We start from the raw sequence: 16,591 nt of genomic DNA, 5'->3' as shown, positions 1-16,591 counted from the left end.
CAAATTTATTGTGATGTAATATTAGTAGAATTAAAATCTGTTTTAAACATAACATCTCAAATATGGGTTCTTGATATGAGATATATAATGGACCTTTCTTTGCACCTTGATATATTTTAGGGGGGGTGGGGGGGTGGGGTCCCTCTGGGTATCCTACCCCCCCAGGGAAAGTGTATGCGCAATACATAGCCTCTCCTCTCCCGGTGTAGTGAATGCCGCGTGGTCACTGTCTGGCTATGCCTGGCAGATGGTCACTGCAATGGCCTCTCCTGCATTACTGCATCCGTAGCAACACCTTCTCGCTGGTCCCCCCCGTTTTTCACAGAGTTTGCTACGTCATGGTGCGACCGAATTGTCCGGCGGTATAACCGGATGGGCAGGCTGGGCCCACCAACCTTGCCAGCCTAAGAGAAGGAAAACTCTAACATCAAACCCGGGCAGATAGAGCTCGTTAATGTAACACCTACCACCTGGAGGACTCGCTGCCGGCGTCCCGGCTTACTGGGCCATGGCAGATGACCCCCAGGTGAAAGGGTGGAGCCAGTACCGCGCACACTGGGCTTCACCTAAAAAATTCCTCTGCGCAGGCCTGAAGGGCATATCCACATACACAACCCACAACGCATCAAGTCCTGCAGCGATGGGCAAGGGGCGAAACGGCAGGTGGAAGGTGCCACTGGAAGCCGCAGTCCCGATCCTGCATGTAGGCGGTTCAGGGTATTGGTCGCCTGATGCTAACCCGGAGACGAAAGCATTTTTCGGCAGCACCCTGAACGACCAAGCAGCCTTATCTAGGGACAGCACTGCTTGCTCCACACGGAGAGGGGCCTAGAAAAGGTGGCCTAAACAAAGCTCGTCTCCTCCACCCCAGTTGGCTAGCCGCGGTCAACGGGCATCCTTACTTGCGGTCAAAAAATAACAACAAAGAAAAGGCATGCACCTGCCTCACAAAGTGTGCAAAGACTAAAGCTTGCGTGTTGGAACATCAGAACCATGCTTGACACAGTAGACAGTGGTCGCCCTGAACGACGCTCTGCTCTAGTTGCCCACGAACTTCTCAGATTGAATATCGACATAGCAGCTCTCAGTGAGGTCCGTTTCCCTGAGGAAGGTAGTCTTCAAGAACACGGTGCTGGCTATACCCTCTACTGGTCAGGTAAGTCAAAGGCTGAGAGCCGCCTTTCTGGCGTTGGCTTCATGGTCAGGAACTCCATTGCCTCCAAACTCGAAAACCTGCCAACAGGTCACTCAGATCGCATCATGCGCCTCCCACTTCAAAACAAGCAGCATGCAACACTCTTCAGTGTGTATGCCCCAACCCTTCAAGCAGATCCTGCAGAAAAGAACAAGTTCTATGCTGATCTACACAACCTCGTACGGAAGACCCTACAGAGGACAAGGTGATCATCCTTGGCGACTTTAATGCCAGAGTAGGTAAAGACTCGGAAGCCTGGAAAGGAGTACTTGGCAAACACGGCATTGGCAACTGCAATGACAACGGGCGCCTCCTGCTAGAATTCTGCATGGAGCACCAGCTCACCATCACCAACACTATCTTCCAGCAGAAGAACAGTCTGAAGACAACCTGGATGCACCCACGGTCCAAGCACTGGCACCTTATCGACTACATTCTGGTGCACCAGAGAGACCTTCAAGATGTCTTACACACCCGAGTAATGCCCAGTGCAGAATGTCATATGGATCATCGTCTTCTACGCTGCAATCTCCGTCTTCACTTTAAACCCACACCCAGGAGAGGAGGTATCCTTCGGAGGAAGTTTCAGGTTGGCAGTCTCCAGTCAGCCGAAGTCAAAGCTGCTTTCCAGGCAAAACTCCAGTCAAGAATTGAGGACCCCAGTTGCCCCACAGACCCTTCTCCAGAAGCACTCTGGGAACACCTAAAAACTACCATCCTGCAGATCTCTGAAGAAGTCCTCGGGTTCTCCACAAGGAAGAACAAGGACTGGTTTGATGAGAACAATCAAGAGATCCAAGATTTACTGGCGAAAAAGAGATCTGCCTACCAAGCACATCTTGCTCAGCCCTCCTGTCCTGGGAAAAAAGCAACCTTTTGCGCTGTATGTAGCAACCTCCAGTGCAAGCTTCGAGACATTCAGAACGAGTGGTGGACCAAGCTTGCTGAGAGAACCCAGCTGTGTGCAGACACTGGTGATTTACGAGGGTTCTACGAAGCCCTGAAGGCAGTATATGGTCCATCATATCAGACTCAGAGTCCCTTGCATAGTGCAGACGGCCAAGTGCTCCTCACAGACAAGGCATCCATATTGAACCGGTGGTCGGAGTATTTTCAGGTTCTCTTCAGTGCCAACCGCGTAGTTCAAGATTCAGCAATTCACCTCACCCCACTTCAACCAGTGAAAACAGAGTTGGATGAGATCCCCACTCTAGAAGAGACTGTTAAAGCCATCAAGCAACTGAAAAGTGGCAAGGCAGCAGGAGTTGATGGAATTCCACCAGAGATCTGGAAGCATGGGGGCACAGTACTACATAGCTCACTTCACAAAGTACTTGTCACCTGCTGGGAACAAGGCAAACTACTACAGGACTTTCGCGATGCAATCATCATCACCCTATACAAGAACAAAGGGGAAAAGTCAGACTGCTCCAACTACCGGGGGATAACCCTGCTCTCCATCGCAGGCAAAATCCTTGCCAGAATACTCCTGAACAGACTGGTGCCCGCCATTGCAGAAGAACTCCTCCCAGAGAGCCAGTGCGGCTTCAGAGCTAACAGGAGCACCACCGACATGGTATTTGTTCTCAGGCAGCTCCAAGAGAAATGCAGGGAACAGAACAAGGCTGTGTATGTGACTTTTGTCGACCTTCCCAAAGCTTTCGATACCGTTAGCAGGAAAGGCCTGTGGCAAATCTTGGAACGTTTAGGATGTCCCCCAAGGTTCCTCAGCATGATCATCCAGCTACACGAAGACCAGCGAGGCCAAGTCAGACACTGCAACGACCTCTCGGAGACCTTCCCAATAGGCACAGGTGTAAAGCAAGGCTGCGTTCTCGCGCCAACTCTCTTTACGATCTTCTTTAGCATGATGCTTCAAAGAGCCGCAGTAGATCTAGATGATGACGATGGTGTCTACATCCGCTATCGCACTGATGGCAGCCTGTTCAACCTGAGGCGACTAAAGGCCCACTCCAAGACAATGGAAAAACTCATCCGAGAGCTACTGTTTGCTGATGATGCTGCACTCGTCTCCCACTCGGTATCAGCTCTGCAGCATATGACGTCCTGCTTTGCAGAGGCTGCCAAGCTATTCGGCCTAGAAGTTAGTCTGAAGAAGACAGAAGTTCTCCACCAGCCTGCACCCCAGGAAGATTATCACCCTCCCTGCATCACTGTGGGTGATTCAGTTCTGAAGACAGTCCAGCAGTTCAGCTACCTGGGGTGCATCATCTCCTCAGATGCTAAGATCGACAAGGAGATTGACAACAGGCTGGCAAAGGCAAACCGTGCCTTTGGCCGACTGCACAAAAGAGTGTGGAGCAACAAGCATCTGAAAAAAGGCACAAAGATCAATGTTTACAAAGCGGTTGTGATGACAACCCTCATCTACGGCTCCGAATCGTGGGTTTTATACCGTCATCACCTGCGACTCCTTGAGCGCTTTCATCAGCGCTGCCTTCGCACCATCCTCAACATCCACTGGAGTGACTTTGTGACCAACACTGAAGTTCTCCAGCGGGCGGAGGTTACCAGCATCGAGGCACTGCTGTTGAAGAGGCAGCTGCGCTGGGCAGGGCATATTTCTAGGATGGAAAACCACCGCCTTCCCAAGATTGCCCTGTATGGCGAACTCTCCACTGGCCATCGAAATAGAGGGGCACCAAAGAAGAGGTACAAGGACTCCTTGAAGAAATCCCTTGGCACCTGTCACATCAACCATCACCAGTGGTCTGACCTAGCCTCAGATCGCAAAGCATGGAGGCACACCATCCACCAGGCTGTTTCTTCTTTTGAGAACGCACGCATAGCTGGTCTTGAGGACAAAAGGAGATTGAGGAAGAATCGCACTGCTACAGCACCAACCCTAAATCAGACTTTTCCATGCAGCCACTGTGGCCGGACCTGCCTGTCCCGCATTGGTCTTGTCAGCCACCAGCGAGCCTGCAGCAGACGTGGACTATTGCACCCTTCTTAAATCTTCGTTCGCGAAGCCAAGCCGAGAGAGAGAGAGAGAGAGAGAGATATTTTATGTGTTAGAGATTCTAATGTATATATAGAAGTGGAGAAAATATGTAATATTGAATACATAGTAATGATGAAACTAATGATGTAGTCAAAATAGATTAGCTATGAAGTTTGAAACATAAAATCTGAACAGAAATAAGAACTATTGTATATTATAGATCTATAGATCCCACTGATCAGACCTGATTTACTAAAACTGGAATGATGATGCCATCTTAATGTCTGTTATTGTGGTTTAATTGATGTAATTTTAGATTTTAGACATGGTTTGTATGAATCCTTTTATTGTAACTCTCCCTGAGTCCACTTCATCAGGAAGAGGGAGATAATAATAGTAACAATAAACAATAACTATAATAATAATATCAAAAAGTTATAATGAAAAGTATGTAAGGGAAAATATTTTCTGTCTTATACATTTTGTATTACATGATAGTTCTAAACAAATGCAATGATATTGTATAGCCCCCCCTTTTTTTCCTTTCCCTTTTCTTTTCTGTATCCACACTGTCTTCCTAAATAAATAAATATTTTTAAAGGAGTATTGTCTCCAAACACTGTCTTGGAGCCAGCAATGCACAAAATAAAAAAAAAAAAATGATTTTAGCACAGTTCTTATGAAACACCTATCTCTTGCAGGGGTGGCCAACGGTAGCTTTCCAGATGTTTTTTGCCTACAACTCCCATCAGCCCCAGTCAGCATGGCCAATGGCTGGGGCTGGTGGAAGTTGCAGGCAAAAAATATTTGGAGAGCTACCGTTGGCCACCCCTGTTATAGTGACAAGAAACTGGTTGCACACAATTTTGCACAAGTTTAGGATACAACAAGGGTTCATTTAAATATTAAGTGTGATCCAAATTGAGCTGTGGGTTTTCCAACCCAACTTTCAGTACATGAAATATCAAGAAAATCCACTTCCAAAGTGCTGCAGGGCTTGTTTTTGCTCATGAGCACAATGTGCAGCAAGAGAGAAACACTTCCTTTTTTCCCTTCTGCTCTATTTTCTTGAGCCAAAGCAGCCATGGGAACCCTGTTTGTCCTGCTCTGGGGCTCATAAAGCTCCAGAGGAGGGCAAACATGTGCAGAGACTGGCACTGCAGCTCTTGGGAAGAGAGTTCCCAATTTAGCACAAGCAGCTAGTGTCACTCTCAAGTTGCAGCCAACATGCAGCATCATAAGGTTTCCAAGGGAAAAGAGGAACAGATATTGTTTGCCATTGCCTGCCTCTGTATAGCAACCCTGGACTTTCTTGGTGGTCTCTCATCCAAGTACTAATCAGGGCAGAGACTGCTTAGCTTCTGACATCTGACAAGATCAGGCTAGCATGAACCATCCAAGTCAGGGCCAAAAGCAGCAACTGAGGTCTTTTTCTTGTGTCATTTTTGTGTGTGTGTTGATTCAGTGTATGCAGCTACCATGGCTGTTTCCTATTGGCTTGAGCAACAGCTATAACACAAACAGAAATTTTGCATGGGATCCAACTCAGCGGGGTGGGGGGGGGGTTGGTTTGTGTGACTAGATTCTTTGTCTTTCAGTTATAATAACTGCAAGTTGACCCCATGCATTTATTGTGTTCTTTTTATTGCCACATAGGCTAACAGACATCGAAACTTCCTGTGGCAATGTCCTCCATATGTTTATTCCCCTTTTATTTAGTTGCCTATAAACTCATTCAAGAAACTCTGGGAGCCTGAGAAGTTGAGGTGGATAAGGAAAGCGGGCTCCTATCAAGGTAAGAGGTCAGCAATGAAAATAAAGTGATAGGACTTGGTTTCCTCCTTTGTCAATGCCCAATCCCTGCACCTTCCTTTTCAGTTGTTCACTTTAGAACAAGAAGGAGGTGAAGTAATGTTGGGCTGAGCTAAGAGCCTTTCATGACAGATTTCCTTTATTCACTGGCTTCCCTTAACCATCCCAAGCCTGTGTTATGTTTACCTCACTTCAGGGAGATCCTTCATCAATTCTCTCAGGATGAAATCTACCTCCTCTCCAAAACTGTTTTTTTCCCTTTTTTTTCACAAAACTTCCCCTCAATGTGGACAATAATATCACCAAATGTGGTAGCACATTATTAGGAAAAATTCACCTTATTACCTTTGTTAAACTATTTAATTTCCATATGTTTAGGATTGCCAGCTTCTGTTAGTAGCTTCCTTAAGAACATAAGAAAAGCCATGTTGGATCAGGCCAATGGCCCATCTAGTCCAACACTCTGTCACACAGTAGCCAAAAAAAACACCCAAGTGCCATCAGAAGATCCACCAGTGTTACTAGAAGCCCTCTCACTGTGCCCCCCCCCCCCAAGCACCAAGAATACAGAGCATCACTGCCCCAGACAGAGAGTTCCAACAATACACTGTGGCTAATAGCCACTGATGGACCCCTGCTCTATATGCTTATCCAATCCCCTCTTGAAGCTGTCTGTGCTTGTAGCCACCACCACCTCCTATGGCAGTGAATTCCATGTGTTAATCACCCTTTGGGTGAAGAAGTACTTCCTTTTATCAGTTCTAACCCGACTGCTCAGCAATTTCATTGAATGTCCAGGGAGAAAAGTACTTCTTTCTCTACCTTCTCTATCCCATGCATAATCTTATCAACTTCCATCATGTCACCCCTCAGTCAATGTCTCTCCAAGCTAAAGAGCCCCAAGCATTTTAACCTTTCTTCATAGGGAAAGTGTTCCAGCCCTTTAATCATTCTAGTTGCCCTTTCCTGCACTTTTTCCAATGCTATAATACCTTTTTTGAAGTGCAGTAACCAGAATTGTACACAGTATTCCAAATGAGACCGCACCATCGATTTATACAGGGGCATTATGATACTGGCTGATTTGTTTTCAATTCCCTTCCTAATAATTTCCAGCATGGCGTTGGCCTTTTTTATTGCAATCGCACACTGTCTTAACATTTTCAGTGAGTTATCCACCACGACCCCAAGATCTCTCTTGATCAGTCTCCGCCAGTTCACATCCCATCAACTTGTATTTATAGTTAGGATTTTTGGCCCCAATGTGCGCTACTTTGCACTTGGCCACGTTGAACCTCATCTGCCATGTTGACACCCACTCGCCCAGCCTCATAATCCTCTCTGGTTCTCACCCCCCCTGTTCCTTGTTTTGCCTTTAACAGCAATTTGATGTGCAAATGAAAAATATTTATTTCCATGCTGTGCAAAGCTTCCTTTGTGGATTCCTCAATACCAGGCCACAGTATTTTTGGCCAGGTGAAAAAACACACACATTAATTTAAGAAGTAAAATGTGAATCATCAACCCACAGATAACAGAATTTACCTGCACATATGACGCCAGCATCTTCTCCATGGTTACAGTTGTTTTCTCCCCAAGGCCTTGCTGGGCACTGACTGAGAGTTGTTTCTGTGCCTCTGCATTGAACTTCATCCAGCCAGATGCGGCCAGTTCCTTGTCCAAAATGTGCTCTGGATACAGCTGATAGTGCTGCTGAGCAACCCAGCTGCCGGCACACGACTCTGGCATCTTCCATGCCCCAATTATCATCACAAACGGTGCCCCATTGGCTATTGTGCAACACTTCCACTCTTCCGCTGCAGCGACTTGTGCCATTCGCTAGCCTCACCTCAGCTGTGTCTGAGGCTGGAGGATCTGCGCCCCAAACCACACCTAGGAAGATGAATTTTCAGAGTGAAACAGAAAGAGCTTCTCCCTTGAATTATTGTATGAGAAGCAGCATTAGGACAGAAAAGTGGCTCGGGGGAACAGGCCAGGTCCACCTGGTCCAGGGTCCTTTCTCTAACAGCAGCCAACTTCCAGTTGCTAAAATGAAGGCAATGGACATTCTATATTCATTCTCATAGAAGTCTAGCAGTTCATGAGATGATGTCTCTTTTTTTAGGGGTTCTATTTAGCTGTTATATCTAAAAACATCAGGCAGAACTATCATCAATGATATGTTCTCACCAGGGGTTGTTTTGTAGAAATTTAGGTGGTGGAGCTCATTAGCATAACTCATTAGCAAATGCCGTCACCACACCACCACCCCCAGCCAAAAGCAACCCGATGCAAGAAAGGAGATCCCTGGGTGAGCAAGGACTGCTTGAGCTGGCTAGAGATCCAGCCAGCCCAAGCAGACCTGGGGTTCTCCTGGGCAGCCCTCCCCAGTCAAAAGGTCAGCAAGCCACCTGCCACCCAAAATCACATAAGAAGTGGAGAAAGGGTGGCATGGGCTTCTCCAGGGGTTAATGAGAGCTGCTGGGGGTATGGCAAAGCCCCTGGTGACTGGCTGGCTGCCTGCTCTCCTAATCCAGGGATTGTTATGCAGCTACACCTACTATTCAATAGACAAGGTAGGTGGGGAGGAAGAGGGGGAACCCTCAGAAAGGTTCAGGAACTGTGCTCCTGTGAGCTCATGGTGAATCTGAGGCCTGGTTCTCACCTTTTTAAAAAGCCACATAAATTAGCAGTAATCACTGTATCTTCTGGCAGTGATTTCTATAAATGAATTACACTTTTTTTAAAAAATTAAGTCCTTCCTTTTGTCAGTCCTGACCCTGATGCTTCATAAGGAGACTTTGACTTCACTACCATAACCCTCTGTCATGTCCTACTTGGTGTCTGTTGGCTAAATTAGAAAGCCCCAAATGTTTTACCCTTTCCTGGTAAGGAAGATGCTGTAAGAGCTTGATTGTGTTCAGGCATTCTTGTCCTGCACTTCTTTCTTCCCAGTGTGGATTTTTTTTATTGGGAAAACTTTTAAGCTGGCTCTCTTATTGAGAGATCAAGGCAGATTGCAACAACAAGACAAAATATCCATAGCATTTGCGCAATACAGCAAACATTTAAGAACAAAGCATGAATTTGAAACACTTAAAACCTATGCATCTTGTCATCAACTTCAGCTGTCAGCTGAAAAAAGTGCTTCCAATCACTTTGATACAGTATAATAAAGTATTATACTGCATCAAAGTGATTGGAAGCATTGGCATTTGAACTATATCCTTGTAAATGTCTTTTTGAAGCTCGTAGAACCGAAGCAAAATGTGGGGACAAGTACAACCCCATTGCATGATATATTCTTGCCTGGCTTGTACTGGATACTGTATTAGTGTGGAGCGCTGGATTCTGGTGAAAACTCTTTACCCTTTAGAAAGCCTCCTGGACCCTTCAATTGGAATAAGTTGGCATTGATTGCATTTTGAAAGACTTTGGGTTTGGCTGGTATCAGCGTTCTTTACTTTTTATGAATTTCAGAACTTCTATGTCTAGTTAAATAAGAATTTGGATTTATACACACACACGCGCGCGCAGACCCACATATGCGCATACATACATATTCATAGAAACCTGAAGTTTGTAATTTTTGAGGCTGGTTTTCACAGAGGCTCCGTGTAGCCTTTATCCCCTGTTCCAATTTTCACAATACTCTTTTTGGGTTGCTTATGAACTTCTTTAAAGGCAAATATCAACACTTTTCATTGAAACTGGAAACACACTAATAATCAATGTAAAAACTGCAAAATAGATGCAACCTCAGATTAAAATTAGGCTGTTGTATTTTGTACTATGAAAAAATGGAGAGTATGACACTTTCCAATGAGTCAGACTTGCTTGAGATATACATATCTCAGCTCAGATATCATAATCTGCAATGCACTGCCTGGCCTAAAATGACACAAAATGGATGCCAGCCAGGTACAAGTCTAGACATGTAGTTTAGAAGTATGTGAGAAAGGTAAAGGTAGTCCCCTGTACAAGCACTGAGTTATTACCAACACATGGGGTGATGTCACATCATGACGTTTTCACGAAAAAAATTTTTGATGGGATAGTTTGCCATTGCCTACCCCTGTCAGCCTGGGTATTCATTTTACTGATCTCAGAAGGATGGAAGACTGAGTCAATCATGAGCCAGCTACCTGAATCCAACTTCCGCTGGGATCGAACTCAGGTTGTGAGCAGAGCTTGGACTGCAATACTGCAGCTGACCACTCTGTGCCATGGGGCTCCAGTGTGAGAAAGACTGGCTGGCTAACTAACAACCTCCTACCACCCTAAAGAGATGCATACTTTTGGATAATGGGTCTTCCAAAATAGATTGTCTCATCTTGGATTAACCTCATCCACACCCAGCCTCCTTTCTCCTCACTCAATTACCCTAATTATGCAACACTTAAACACTATGCACCAAACCTGATAGCTTTCCCATGTGATACTTAGATGGTCATCAAGCACCATTAGCATCTATAGTTCACCTCAGATAACTCATCAAGGTTTTCCCAAGTCATTGTTTACCTCCAAAATCCTCCTCAAGATTGTTTGGGGGCAAACATCTCAGATTGCTCCAGGGAGCATTTTGCCCTATAAAGTATGGCATCCTGCTCCATAGCAGTATATATTGTGTTCTCAACCTCACATTCCCACTTGCTTGTGGACCTTCTCTCTTCTCTGCGAAACGCTGGTCATTTTGCAGCTGCCTCCACAGACATTACTCTTTGAGACTGGTGATTATAGCCTTCCCCAGGATTGCTTTCTCCTCACTCCTTCCTGATCTCTTCTTATCTAGCTTGTGTGTTTTCCATGTTTTTGGTTGAGTGTGTTTTGTCTTTTTATTCCTATTTCAATAAAGCCCTTTCCAGTTGAACATCTGGCTGGTTTATTTTGAGAGTTCTCTATGGGAATGATCCCCATATGCATAGATGGAGAATCCCAGTTACCCCCTCTCATTTTGTCTCCTTTAATGCTAATTTTCCCCAATTAAATAGGAGACTGCCTCTTTGGGTCAGGGGTTGTTTAGTATAAAAAGAGGTGCCAGAGTTCATTAGCACAACTCATTTGCACAACTCATTCACATATGCCACACACCCCTGACATCACCAGAAGGTGTACTAAATTAAATCAGCTCAGCATTTACCTGAAAATACTTCTTTAATTGTATTTATAATAATTGTATTTCTCCTATGAGGCCTCAGTGGCATGGTGAAGCTATCCATCTGTCTGATTTATGTGTTTTGGTTATTTTTTCCATTTTGTGTGGGGAAAAATATCAGAAAGTTTGTTAAATCTTTAGGACCAACTAAGTTTTATTCAGAACGTAAGCTTTCATGTGCTCTCTAAGCACACTTCATCAGATGAGGGGATCAGGTATTGTGGGCAGAAATACAAGCAGTTTGTTGATTAAGTATGCAGACTGATCACATGGTAAACCAGTGTGGCTTGGCCATTTGGTCTGGATAGCCATAAAAGGTAATAAAGTCCTCTGCCAATTGGTGTTTCTGTAAATCTAGGTGAATCACAAAAGGACGTGTATTACAACTACAACTAGGAAATACACATCCTTTTGTGATTCACCTAGATTTACAGAAACACCAATTGGCAGAGGACTTTATTACCTTTCATGGCTATCCAGACCAAATGACCAAGCCACACTGGTTTACCTTGTGATCAGTCTGCATACTTAATCAACAAACTGCTTGTAATTCAGCCCACAATACCTGATCCCCTCGTCTGATGAAGTGTGCTTAGAGAGCACACGAAAGCTTATGTTCTGAATAAAACTTGGTTGGTCTTAAAGGTACAACTTGACTCCTGTTTTGTTCAACTACTTCAGACCAACATGGCTGCACACTTGGATTTGTTAAATCTTAAGAGTTCAGCCAAATTCTCACAATGGTACAGGAGCCCAGAACATTGAACAATGGAGGCCAGAAGCAAGTATTTGGAAGGGGGCAAGAAAGAAAGAGCACAATAAAATGTAGAGGTTCTGGAGCTCTGCTCCTGTGAGCTCCTGCCCAAAATGAGGCCTACTTTGAATAATACCTGGCCAAGGAGAAATCAAGTTGCTCTTGGTAGCTTACATAAATAAAGACATAAGTATCATCAGCATATTGATGATATTGAGCTCCAAAGCTAAGGACAATCCCATTTAAAGTTCTTTCATAAATAAACATGGACAAGAGCAGTCACCCCTATGAAGTTCTACCAATCAAATCCATGTAGACTGACAAGGAGGTCCTCAGCTGACATTCTCTACAGACAGTCTGATAATAATTTAATCCAATTAAATTCTCCCTTTGATTCTACCAACTCGGTAACATTGAGTAAACAACCATATCAAAGGCTGCTAACCAAATCAACTAGGAAGCATAGCCTTTATCAATATCCAGATTAGATTGTCCACTAAAGCCAACAATGCCAACCCTGGCTATTCCATAGCCAGGCCTAAAAACAGATTTAAAATGCTCAGGATCAAATGTATCATCCACACACAAGTGGCATTTATGGTATGAGGCTATCACAACCAAAAACACACAAGAAAAGAAACATAAAATGAAAAAATAATGGTATATAGTAGATAAAAACATTTAAAAATGTTTCATCCTGGAAATGCCAGCGCTGTTCATTTACTGCCCTGTCAATTACCTTCTGAAGGAAAACCAGCCTGGAAACTGACTCTCAAAACCAGATACCCTTGTTGGTCTCTAAGGTGCTCGTGGGCTCAAATCTAGTAGTTCTGTTGCAGACCAATAGCCTCCCTCTGAAAATAGGAAAATCAAGCAGGTCTTCTGTTTCCTTTTATTTCACAACAGAGGTGGTGAATTTCTCAACTGGTAACCCTCCTTAATTATTCCAATATACATGGCATTTATGTAACGACATTATCATACTCGCTGTTGACTTTCAGTTCCTTCCCCAATAACAGATTTTCCTGTTTCACTGCAAGCCCAGAAAACGGAAATACCATTTCCAGTTAGCTTTGTACCCCTGCCTTGAGACTGGATACTGACAGCCACTTCATGCCCATCAAAGAGCACATGGTTAAGATTTTCAATTCCATTTTTGTTACATTTTCACTAAGTTTGGAGAGATTTTTTGGAACATAATTTTCTTTTTGGCCATCTCCACCTTCATCAGGGAACTGTGTTTCTCGAAAGCTTATGCTACAATAAGCTTTGTTGGTCTTAAAGCAGCAACAGACTAACATGGCTAACTCCTCTGGATCTATGAGGTGGGAGAGGGCTCCTGTACCTTTAATATCAGAAAGACCACCTCCTCTTGCTCACAGTGAAGATCTTTGTCTCAAGACCTTCCTCTCTATGTCATGAAATGGAGGTGGGTGGCAGCTAGATGCATGTTTTATCAATGATAGCATCCATCACCATTCATATGGTGACCATCTTTAGGCATCTGATCAAATGCTGTATGGCCTGCATTTAACTTGGTTTTATGCTAATTTTAGCCTGATTTTATGCTGTTTTAAGCTGAGATGCTGCTGGCTTGGTTGATAATGGATGGAAATTTTGCTGGAAGTGTGTTTGGCTCAAACTCAAAGTTAGAAAAAGAGAAATGTTTTGTTATTTCTTTACACATTATGTTTTGCTCTGAGCAGGGCTTTTTTTTTAGCAGGAATGCAGTTCTGGCTGGCTGGGCATCAGGGGGTGTGGCCTGATATGTAAATGAGTTCCTGGTGATGTCAGGGGGTGTGACCTAATATGCAAATGAGTTCCTGCTGGGCTTTTTTGCTAGAAAAAGCCCTGGTTCTGAAAATTCCAGGTAATTCTTAGTGGAGCACAAAATTTGCACTTTGTGCTGCTGCCCTAACTAAACAATAAAGGCCTGTGTCAGGGGTGGCCAACGGTAGCTCTCCAGATGTTTTTTGCTTACAACTCCCATCAGTCCCAGCCAGCATGGCCAATGGCTGAGACTGATGGGAGTTGTAGGCAAAAAACATCTGGAGAGCTACCGTTGGCCACCCCTGGTCTATGTGACTTTGCATCTGGTTTCCTTAAAAATGAGGAGGTATTTTGATGGCCTTACTGTGAAGCTGACTGGAGAAGTCTCAGAGCAACCAACTAATGTTTATATGCTTTTGCTATTTTGGCAGCCAATGTTACAGACAAGGATCAAAGTCTGCATTTAGCTATTTTCTTTACTTTCTTTTTTAAAAAACAGCCAGGAAGCAGCCATGGTCATTGGTTCCCTGTTCTCTGGGGCTCATGAAGATGAGTTCCAGGATTCCATGCCACCTGTGCATTCACAGGTTCTCTGGGAGTGAGAGAGGTAGTGAATGACACTGGGTGGGTCATGTGCACCAGGCACGTTGCCTCTGGCATGTGGGGTAGAAATAGTTATGAAAAGAGCTTTTTTTGAGCAGGAACGCACAGGAACACAGTTCTAACTACCTTGGCACCAGGGGTGTAGCCTAATATGCAAATGAGTTCCTGCTGGGTGTTTTCTACCTAAAAGCCCTGTGTGAAACAATGGTGGTGTCAGGGGGTTTGGCCTAATATGCAGATGAGTTCCTGCTGGGCTTTTTCTACAAAAAAGGCCCTGGTTATGAGCACTTAGTGGCAACAAACCAGTAAGTGGCAACAAACCAGTAAGGGAAACATTCAAATATTTCTACTCTATCTGGCTGACTTCATCTCTCTGGTCCATGAGGAACTTCAAAGCCTTTTTCTCACTCTCTAGAAAGAACTCACAGTACTACTGCATTCATCAGGACAGTTCAGGAGTTAAACATTTTCTCCCCAAATTCTTTGCTACGATTGTGTGTGTGAAAGATCCAGTTACAGGATCCACTGAAACTTTACTCTGATCTTTAATATTTTCTAGAATAAGACATTTGGGGCTCAAGCACAATTTGGAAGCCCCTTTGTGAATCCCCAGTGAACTGTAATTATTTTGTTGTGGCCATAATTCTGTTTATATTTAAAGATTTCCCTCTAAATTTTTGCTTCAGATTCCATGGTGGAGAACTTGCGGTGTAATCCAAGAATGGACTAGCTTCTGTTTAGTGTGATGTATTTACCTACATATTACTACAATGCCTGCTTGTGGCATCTCAAATAAATCAGTAATTCTGCATGGTCGTGCCCATTCTTGCTGATGAACAGGAGACTTGCCAGTTGAAACCAAGATTTGCCTAATTCACCATTCCCTGCAAGAACACCAACTATTGGGAAGTACTAGGACAGGGGTAGCCAAACTTGCTTAGTGAAAGAGCCACATAGAATAAACATCAGATGTTTTGGAGCTGCAAGACATGAATGTCAGATGTTTGAGAGCTGGAAGGGAGGGAGGGAGGGAGGGAGGGAGGAAGGAAGGAAGGAAGGAAGGAAGGAAGGAAGGAAGGAAGGAAGGAAGGAAGGAAGGAAGGAAGGAAGGAAGGAAGGAAGGAAGGAAAGCAAATAGATGGGGGGGGAGGGAAGTGGAGGTGGAAAGAAAGCAACTTTAACTTTAAATGCCTTCTTCAAACCAGTCAATGAGGCAGTGGCGGCTTCAAGAGCCATACAATATTTCTGAAAGCAACATGTGGCTCCCACGCCGGAGTTTAGGCATCCCTGTACTAGGTAGTCCACTCCAAACTGGCTGCTGGACCTTGAGCCACCTTCCCCCCACCCCCAAATGCTCTAATCTGATTGCTACAAAACCAGCAATGCAAAGGAGCTGTGGCAAAGGGGAGGGGGAAAGGCACACATCTGCTGAATTGAAGGAGAAATCACTCACCCCAAAGACAGGTCAGAAGAAGAAGGATCATTGCCATTTCTCTCAGCCCTTTTCCTAGAAGTCTTGTTGAAGAGGGGAGAGTGAAGGCAGCCATTGCCCCTAGGAATCCTGTTAGGTGGGAGCAGACTCCTCCCTTGGACAGTGTGCTCAAGGCCTGGATGTTTCGCCTGCAATTTGTCCTGATGGGACACTTGCTTAGGTCGATGCCATGGGCAAAGGTTGGGAGTGGAGGCTAAATGCTGGAAAGGGACTGGTCAAACTGGGAGGGAGGAGTCTAATCAAGCATGATTTGGTAAATTTGCTTTGTTCTGCTGATTCCAGCAGAAACAACTTTCAGTTCCTTCAAATGGGTACCTCAAGATGTAATTGGAAGAGGGGGGGATGAGAAAGAAATACGTGACACCCTGGCATTATTCTCTATGACTTCTGTAAGAGGATTTGTACTCTATAGGAACGTGGGCAGTCACTGCAGCAGTAGTTCCAGTCTTGCCTGTGATTTCATTCCCCCCAAGTTAGTGGGAATAGCATCAGCTCTCTTCAGACTTTTTCTGTATCAGGGCTTTTTTTGTAGAAAAAGTCCAGCAGGAACTTATTTGCATATTAGGCCATGCCCCCTGATGTCACCATTGTTTCACACAGGGCTTTTTTCATAGAAAAAGCCCAGCAAAAACTCATTTCCATATTAGACTACATTCCCTGACACCAAACCAGCCAGAACTGCATTCCTGTGCGTTCCTGCTCAAAAAATAGCCCTGATCCCTATACTTTGGAAGTGCCTCCCAAAAGTATAAGGAAAGCTCTTACTCATATGAAATTCTGCAGAGGGGAAGTAAGGCTATTGTATAATACTATTGTGCCAATTGCCTGGATTATTCCCTCAATCC

General features: G+C 44.6%; 1 protein-coding gene across 1 annotated transcript in view; it reads right to left on the bottom strand.

Annotated features, from left to right (window-relative positions):
• LOC132584532 (deleted in malignant brain tumors 1 protein-like) overlaps positions 1 to 15,929 on the bottom strand; it is a 58,990-nt gene extending 43,061 nt beyond the window's left edge. Inside the window, exons 1-2 of the mRNA XM_060256436.1 lie at positions 15,708 to 15,929; positions 7,518 to 7,865 (exon numbers count right to left, since the gene is read on the bottom strand). Coding sequence (XP_060112419.1) covers positions 7,518 to 7,865; positions 15,708 to 15,801 — 442 coding nt within the window. The 5' untranslated portion in view covers positions 15,802 to 15,929. The remainder of the gene's footprint in view (positions 1 to 7,517; positions 7,866 to 15,707) is intronic.
• Positions 15,930 to 16,591: the final 662 nt, after the last annotated feature.

This window comes from Heteronotia binoei, chromosome 15, assembly GCF_032191835.1.
Source record: "Heteronotia binoei isolate CCM8104 ecotype False Entrance Well chromosome 15, APGP_CSIRO_Hbin_v1, whole genome shotgun sequence".
Taxonomy (NCBI): Eukaryota; Metazoa; Chordata; class Lepidosauria; order Squamata; family Gekkonidae; genus Heteronotia; species Heteronotia binoei.
The sequence above is the reverse complement of the archived record's forward strand: the minus strand, read 5'-3'. Positions and strand labels throughout refer to the sequence as shown.